Source organism: Notechis scutatus, chromosome 2, assembly GCF_049901735.1.
Source record: "Notechis scutatus isolate UNSWTSFEM ecotype Mainland chromosome 2, rNotScu1.2, whole genome shotgun sequence".
NCBI classification, from domain to species: Eukaryota; Metazoa; Chordata; class Lepidosauria; order Squamata; family Elapidae; genus Notechis; species Notechis scutatus.
Genome location: NC_142010.1, coordinates 155,987,192 through 155,995,848, shown reverse-complemented (window position 1 = coordinate 155,995,848; position 8,657 = coordinate 155,987,192). Strand labels below are relative to the sequence as shown.

Genomic DNA, 8,657 nt, shown 5'->3' with positions numbered 1-8,657 from the left:
GTTAATGAAAGTAGAGAAAAATAGTTCTTTCTTTTTTTTGCATGTGCACTTTTTTTGATGGGTGTTTTCTTATCCTGTTTTCCAGTGTCACCAAGCAACAGCAGAGGGTCAGGTCAGTAAGGATGTTGTATGCCTTGAGAAAACTGGGTGTGGTACATTCGCCATTACATATAAACTTCTCCTTTCCCTACGATGCACACATTTTGACCATTACAAAATCTTGATTATCTCCAGACCAAAACTGGGCTCTCTTTTTATTTCCTCTCTCATTTCATAATCCCCTCCACTTTTTATTATGATACAAGCTTCAAATGCAAGGCAATATAAAAACCCCAGGCATTGCAATCACAAAATTCTATTTCTGCTGAGTTTTTTGGTTTGTTTATTTTACAAAACTTGCAGGATTGTTTGCAGTATGCAAATGAGAGTTGGCAAATAAAATTGGAGTGTTTAGTGTTTCTGTGAAAAGGTATAATCATGCCATTTCATTCCCCCATGCCATTTCGAGGTTTTCTGTACCTCCCTCCACTTTTCCAAAATCCTGTATTCAAGGAACATCTCCCATTCCTTCATCTTTTTTCTCCCTTCTTGTTTCTTTATTGGGCGATGGGAGAGAAAAGGGATATGCTGATAACCCAAGCCTAATTTTTTTTAAAAAAACCCAAACAAACGAAATTATTCAGGAGACAGGAGCCAAACTAGAATGGGGGTGCTGCTAAGAGATCAGGTGGCCGTTCCAAACGACTAAGACACATTGATAAATTATCCTGCTTTATTCGTCTACTCCAAACTTCAATCTAAAAGAAGATGGGGGAAGGGGTTTGTTCTTGAAATAATTTTGCCTTCAAGCACAATGCAAACACAGTCCTATGGACCGAAGCATTGCTCTTTGGTAGAGCTTTGAAGTATTTCTGTTTTGCTCATGTCCTATTTGCTCAGTAAACAAAAAAAAACAACCACTTTTTTTTTTGATCCAGCAACCTATTGCCTGCAATGGCTAATATCAGAAAATGCACAAGCAGAATATTGCAGAAGGTTTATACATCACTTTAAACACCAGGGAAATTTTGATCTTTTAGACTCAGTCTCCTTAAATGTAACTACATTTTGTTATACTGCTTATAATATTAGGCAGACTTTATAGCCTGGCACCAATTGCAATTTTTTTAGCTTGTTCTGTTTTTACTTTATTTTTAAAGTGTTTTTGTTGCACAATATGTTTTTATTTTGATCAGTGACCATGATAAAAATATATTCTACTCACTTTAGATTTATACATTCTTTAAATAATCTTTTAATTTGGTAAGCATGCAAAGTACAGAATAACCAACAGTACAGTTTAAATATATTTATCTAATTAAGAATGTACTTCCTAGATTATTTTCTTAACCTAGACAAAGGCAAAGTTTACTTACAAGCAAACATTTGCAGCAATTAAACTTATTTAAAAAGGAGAGGGGTGGGTTGGTTGCCGATTAGAAAAGACACCAAAGTTCTCAGTTATTCTATAGAGTACTTTAAAGTATGGTAAAATACACTGAAGGATTAACAGCTTGCATTATTGAACTAATTTGGGTATCTGCATGGAGGGGGCAAAGAACGACAAGTGTGTAATGCTAACGATATCATATCATAATCACAATTTGTTACTTGCCTCAGACTATGTGACACAAATACAAAATGTGGGCAACTGCAGGATGATGCCAGTGCACACGTCATCATTTTGACCTTGCTGTAGTTTATTATAGCCATCTATGCAATTTGTGGGGGCAGGAGGGTTCAACTATAATAAGCAGATGTGGGATGAGATAAATAGGACAAGAATCAGCAAGCAGAAAAGCATCACGCATATGTTATAGTGATCAGAAGGCAACAGGTAAAAGCAGAGAGAAGAGAAATGATTGCCAAACTACTTTCCAGAAAGGATGACGTTCCCAAAATTGAGAACAATAAGTTCAAGATTTCCATTTCTGCTCCTATGTTCAAAACTGAACACAGAGATGCGAATCCATGTCTGATGTAAACACATTAAATTTTATGGTTCTATAATAGCCCCTATGTCAATTCTAAATACCTGTAAGACAAACTGAATGAACCTAAACCTCTCTTTTGCAAAATTTGGATCATATCGACCTGAGTTTTATTTCCAGCAGGGAAATGGAATCTAGTGGCCTTTCTTTGATGTGAACATCATTCTTCCTAGTGCCACACGACCAAGGGCCAATTAGAAACATGCTGCCCTAGCCCTAAACTAAAGCAGATAATCAACAGATAATCACCAGGCAAGAACTCAGGAGTTATTATGCTCCCCCATTGTATACTCATATGAGATCCTCCTTTCTGGTCTAACACAATTAAGCCAGTAGCAAATCAGGCACAGGTCATACTAGAATGAAAACAAAGTAACTTTCACTGAAATCATAAACCCCAAAACAAAGGAGGAAAACTTGAAACTAGAGTAAGTTATGTTTGAAACCTATTGTATAAACCCACAATCCAGTATCAGGCAAGGAACTAATCAGATGGATTCTTATGTAGAAGAAAACTCTCTGCCAACTGAAACATGGAGCACACTAGATGGTCACCCAACAAAATCACATCAGTCAAACACAGTCAAAAGTAAATGCATTGCAGGCCACAATCACCAATCTCAGTCCATGAAACATTGTTAAGACTTGCTAGAGTGTCCTGGATCTTTCTTTGTTTCCACTTTGGGGGTCTTCAACAAACTAAGTTTCTTGGGTAACTTAGTACTGGCCTTCATTACCACCTCATGCTCAATCTTCTTACGGATGGTAACCTCCAGATTCTGCAGAGAGAGGAAGAGAGAAAGGCTGAGTTTATAGAATGACAGCTAAGCAATAATTGCTTAAACCTGTAAATGTTCAAGTGTCTTGCTAGATTTATGAACAAAGGTACCTTTCAACTCCCTAAGAAGCAAGATCTTTTTGTGTTATTCGGTTGTCCTTTAAATAAAATACACATTAAATCAGCATAATAAATCCAAAAATACCTATATTTCCAAGGATTTTTGAAAAAAACGTCAATAATTTAAGACAAGGAAAGCACCCTGGGAAAGAAGTTTTGTAGACGTTGTACTTAAGTGAAAAAACCCTTCACACATCATCAAATCCAGCTCTGCTATCAGGCAAAGTGAGAGTTCTTCATATAGCTGACCTTGGATATTACACAATAGCAGTATCTTCATATTTGCTGGAGGTGCGAAATATGATTTTGAATAGAGGGCAGGCAAAAGATGTCATTTGGCTTCTGGTACCTATATATGAAAAGGCTAGACTGCACCTACCAGGAGCACCACCATGTTTTTCACATCTATGCAACTTACTGTGGAAGTAGATATAGTACTCTTTTTCAGTATCCATATAGGGTCTTAAAATCTACACCAGCACTTTTAATTGTACTGACAAACAAAAAGACAGTTAATGAAGTTCTATAATGTAGACAAAACATCTTCATAGTCAGCTGTCTAATTAAAAATTCTGCAGCTAAATTTTGTATGCACCACAAGTTTTGAATCTTCTTCCAGAGCTACACATTGCAGTAGTTAGCAGACCACAGATAACTGGCTAAACTATTCAAGTTCAGAAAAGGATACAAATATGAATTATGTCACATTCCTAGACTTGTAGTAAAAACAAACTCTGTGCCCTCGAAGGCAATTATTGGTGGACAAAAGGCTGAGATTGAGTGACAGCACACCTTTTTCACTTTCTGTTGCTGGATCACACGTGTTTTCTTGGGCGCAATTACACGACCTGTGAGAGGAACCAAATAATTAAAATATATTTTGTTGTTGAATCAATGTCTTATGAAAAAAAAAAACTACATTAGATTAATTTGTATCACATTTGTTCAATTTCCCCAACATGGTGCCTTCCACATACAGAAGACTTACCTGTATTTCCCATATTTTGCAGCCTGCATGATAGCAGTTTGTGAAATAATCCGGCCACATCTGGAAATCACCAGATTGGGGGAGTGGCTGGTGTTTAGAATACAATCTGTCCAACACATGTCCTTATTGCCACTCTGAAAAAGCTCTTTAGCACACTGTGTGCTACTCAACCACTGTTGCTGTTCAAAGTATTTTTGAAAAACAAATGAATAATTGGAAGACTGTTTGGAAAGCTTGTGTTTAGAAATCTCCCATAATAACCCTAAGGATCATGCAAACTTGCACTAACCAAAGTTGGCGTCAATAAAGGAGAACATCTGTAGCTTAGGGCTGAAATGAAGTGTCCTCGGTGCTCTCTGAGCTTGATTATTTTCTTGCAGATGTTTCATTACCCAAACTAGGTAACATCATCAGTGCTAGTGATGTTAGACTACCGTTGATAATGCTACCTAGTTTACTAAGTTCCAACAGCACCAAGGACTCCTCAAAGCTGGTTTCAAAAATAGAGTAACTGCTAGTGCTGAGTAAGCAGGCTACTTCTCTGGTTCAATTCTATAACACTTTGTTTTTTTGTGTTACCCTTAAACAGCTTCAAGCACTGTACACGATGGCTCCCCCACATCCCCTTTTAGAGCAACCTCTAAGGTAAATGAGGCTCAGAGACAGCAAGTGGACCAAAGGCCATTCAAGGAACTTCATAACTGCACGGATCTTCTGAACCCAGTCCTACCTAAAAATATGAAGCCTGAGGGGTATGTGGATTATCCACAACCTGCTTCAATAAGACGCATCATCTTTGATGCACTAAATTAGTCTTTCTCAAACAGGGCAACTATGAGAAGCATGGACCAACTTCCAGAATTCCCCAGCCAGGCATGGGTGGCTGGGGAATTCTGGGAGTTGAAGTTCACGCCTCTTGAAGTTGCCCCAATGTGAGAAAGACTGCCCTACAGTGAAGCATATCTCAAAGCTGGGTCCATCTGCTTTGCTTCTGTCGCAAGTTTCACTCCCAAGAAGCGCTTAAACTGAAGCCTCAAGGAAGTAAAGGGGCTTTCTGAAGAGCAGCGTATAATTTATAGCTGCAACGAGCTTTCGGGCACTCTGTAAATCAAGGGTCTTCAAAATTGGCAAGTTTAAGACTTGTGGACTTCAACTCCCAAGATTCCCGAGCTAATATGACTGGAGGAGGAATTCTGGGAGTTGAAGTCCACATGTCTTAAAGCTTGTGGACTTCAGTTTAAAGTTTGAAGATCCCTGCCGTAAATACTGAGACGAGCGCTCAATGACGACTAGGGCTCTGACTGACTGCTATTCGTCCATCGATTAGGACCGAGATGGTAACGTAGCTAACACAGAAGCTTATTACACCCACGGCCACGGCCACGGCCACTGAGTGCTGCAATAACCCCCTGAAGTTCCACACCATCCATATGCTGCTTAGCTTTTGCTTAACCAGAGTGTATAAAAAGTCCGCTCTTCCTACGAGCCAAAAGAAAGATGGGCGACTCTCGGCCCATGCTTCCTGTTTATGGACGAAGCAAGGCTGGCGCTCCTAGTCCAGCCTCCCCCCGCCCCCCCCCGGCGCCTTTCCCCAGCTATACCTCCTTTGCGAAGTCCGCGGGCAGCCGCCGCCGCCTTCTTCCCCGCAGCGGCCGTTTTGCGCGCCTTGAATTTCTGCTTGCCCTGAGCCATCGATTCCAGCCAGTTCTCCGCCTCCCGCCCGACGCTCGCTCAACCCCCGAGAAGCAGAGCCGGAACTGCCCAGGCGCTGCTGGGATAGAAAGCGTCCCTGCCGCCGCCGCTGCTAAAGCGCTTAGCCGTTTAGGCGCAGCCGCGAAGTTGGGAGCTAAAAAGCGACAGTGCTTTGCGTTGATGTTTGCGAAAGCGTTCGCTTTTCGATTAGGTCTTCAAACTTGGCAAGTTTAAGACTTGTGGACTTCAACTCCCAGAATTCCCGAGCTAACGTTGACTGGAGGAGGAATTCTGGGAGTTGAAGTCCTCAAGTCTTAAAGCTGTTAAGTTTGAAGGCTCCTGAATTAAAGGTTTGGAAAGGGGTTGATGCCGAGCAACCGGTAGTGGGCCGCAACCATACCAAGCCATTTGTTCGTGGCTAACCCACAAGGGTCATAGGAGGACAATTTGATTGTGGGAGACGTGATTTGTTTCTAAGCGTTGCGTTAGTTCTTGTGGCTAAAAGACCACGTTACTGCAGTTGTTGTTTTAATTTCCTTGGCCTTGTCACTTCGGCCCGGAGAAACGGCAGGTTTGTTTTTCGCACGAATTGAGTTTCATTTCTGGGCAGCCTCTTTGTTTTCTAGCTGGAAAGCTTTGCCACAGCACCACTGGATTTAAGCCCTTTGGCAAGGTTGAAATAATAGTGTCAACACGAATTAGCATTCCTATTTATGGAAGTTCTTGTTTTCTGGTCTGACATGATTAATTCCATGTCTCTGCTAACTATTCTAATCTGGCAATAGCAAGTGCCTCAGTTCTCTATCCTCCTAGAGCAGAGGTCTCCAAACTTGGCAACTTTAAGACTTGTGGACTTCAGCTATGCTGGCTGAAGAATTCAGGGAGTTGCTATTGGTATCTCCTAAACTTATGTTTTTTTCAGAACGAGGCTTCTTTGCCCAGCTTAAGATCCCTTGAATATGCTCGTGTAATAACCCTGGTTAATTCCTTTGCCCAGAATGTGACAGAACTTTTTGACATGGTTTTTATTTGTACTGTCAGAGTATTTGCCAAGATCTAGTTATCAGACATATGCAATATCTTATCTGATTAAGTACGAACCATCCTAGTCTGAATTGCAGTCCTAGCTATGTTCACTGTCGTATTTGGCTCTTGTGAACCTTGAACAGGAACATCAAAATTGCTCTTTCAGCTTAGGAGACTGGCAGGCCTTTTCTGACTTAACAAGTTTTATTAAAAGACATAAACTTTCCTGAATTGCAAATCAGTTCATCAGATGCAACTTATAGATGGGCTTTCCTACCATCTTTTTCAGATCTAAATTGTTGTAATCTCTGACTGAATTGAAAATGTCTTGAGATGAATTGTAAATGCTTATTTACAAACAATTGCTTTAAAAACTTGGAGGGCTGATCATTATAAGTCTACATTTTTTTTTTAATTGCTTAGATTTAGCAGGATGCTTCCTTTGGATTTTATTGAAAAGTATGAATAGGTTTATATAATAAAAATATTTTATTTTATAATAAAAAAAACTAAATCAAATAACTATTTCATTCATCGAAAGCTGCTATAACTTCAGCATGTTTTATTTGTTTCCAAATAGCAGTCAATCTGGATCGGTGAGGTGGTATCTGTACTATACAGCAGGGTCCCCAACCACCGGGCCGCGGACCGGTACCGGGCCGTGGAGCACTCTTTACCGGGCCGCAAAGAAAAAAAAATTTAAAAATGGCGGCTTTCTTCGCCTTCGGTGAATGCTGCTGGGATCGGGATCAAGGACACAAATGAAAGAAGGGGAGGGAGGAAGCAACCGAAGCCTGTCCTGCTCTCTGGCTCAGCTCTCTCTCAGTCGCTTTTCGCTCCTCCACCAGCCCAGGAAGAAACTGCTTCAAAGAAGCGGGGGAAGCTTTTCCTGTCGCCGCAGCTTCCCAGCGCCCGTTTCACCACCCCACCCGCCGCCATTGCTGCAGTTCAATCCACAGTGCTCCGTTCTGCCTGCCTGCCTGTCTGGTTGTTTGGGAGCAGCTTCGGCTGAGAATAATAACTATTCTCCTCTTTTATCAGCCGAAGCTGCTCCGAAAGAAGAAGGCAGGCAGGCAGGCAGGTAGAACGGAGCACTGTGGATTGAACCGCAGCGGGCGGGCGGGCGGGGTGGGGTGAACGGGCGCTCGGGAAGCTGTGGCGACAGGAAAAGCCACCCCACCCCCCACCCCGGCTTCTTTGAAGCAGTTTCTTCCTGGGCTGCTGTAGGAGCGATAGAGTGACTGAGAGAGGAACGAGGCAGACACCTGAGGGAGGGAGGGAGGGGAGACACCTGAGGGATGGGGCTGAGGGAGGCAGGACCAAGGCGCTCCCTGAACTTGGTGGTTTGCTGGCAGGCGTTTTATTACCCGACAGGTAACAACATCAGATGTTACCTAGTCAGGTAATGAAACGTCTGCAAGCAAACTACCAAACTCGGATTCTCTCTCTCCCCCCCCTCCCCCGGTCCTTGAAAAATGTTTCTGCTTGAAACCGGTCCTGGTACAAAAAGGTTGGGACCACTGCTATACAGGAAGTTTTTAACCATGGTTTACAAACAGCATTGGAACTCAACTCAGCATCTGGTTGGCTTGCTGGGCCAAGCAGCTAAACAGGATCTAGCTTGATTAGTGCTTGAATGGGAATTTTCCAACATATCCCAGGTCCTTAGAAATAAAAAAAAATTGCCAGAAGGGAAACATTTCCATATTCCTTCTAGAAAAAAACCCATGGATATGTTAAGTTACTAGGTACAACTCAGCTGCAGAAGGCTGTTCTTTACAAATATGATTATGCTAAAACCAAATAAGCTTGCTATATGAACCCAATTAAGCCATTATATGAAAATTTTAATATGGTAAATACCAGTGTAACCCAAACAAAAGCTGAGAGCAAAAAAGGTTTATGAAATACTAATCTAGATGATCCTTCATTTTATCTTTCCCCCGTCCTGGCACAGACAGTTCCTATAATTAATAGCATATGACTGTTATACTGTATTTTGAGTACAACAAAGAAAGGCTAA

General features: G+C 41.5%; 1 protein-coding gene across 1 annotated transcript; it reads right to left on the bottom strand.

The window, feature by feature from the left end:
* Positions 1-1,264: 1,264 nt before the first annotated feature.
* C2H19orf53 (chromosome 2 C19orf53 homolog) lies at positions 1,265-5,649 on the bottom strand. Its single transcript, XM_026681971.2, has 3 exons — positions 5,518-5,649; positions 3,721-3,776; positions 1,265-2,809 (listed from the first exon to the last, which is right to left on the bottom strand). Exons 1-3 carry the CDS (start codon positions 5,606-5,608, stop codon positions 2,669-2,671), a joined length of 288 nt encoding a protein of 95 aa, XP_026537756.1. The 5' UTR covers positions 5,609-5,649; the 3' UTR covers positions 1,265-2,668.
* Between the last annotated feature and the right edge of the window lie 3,008 nt (positions 5,650-8,657).

Excerpts from the sequence above, each read along its gene's own strand:
- C2H19orf53 (XM_026681971.2), bottom strand. The coding sequence starts at position 5,608 with ATGGCTCAGGGCAAGCAGAAATTCAAGGCGCGCAAAACGGCCGCTGCG. Across the intron at positions 3,777-5,517 it reads CCGCGGACTTCGCAAAGGAG|GTCGTGTAATTGCGCCCAAG; the intron begins GTATAGCTGGGG and ends TTCCTCTCACAG. Across the intron at positions 2,810-3,720 it reads AGCAACAGAAAGTGAAAAAG|AATCTGGAGGTTACCATCCG; the intron begins GTGTGCTGTCAC and ends CTCTCTCTGCAG.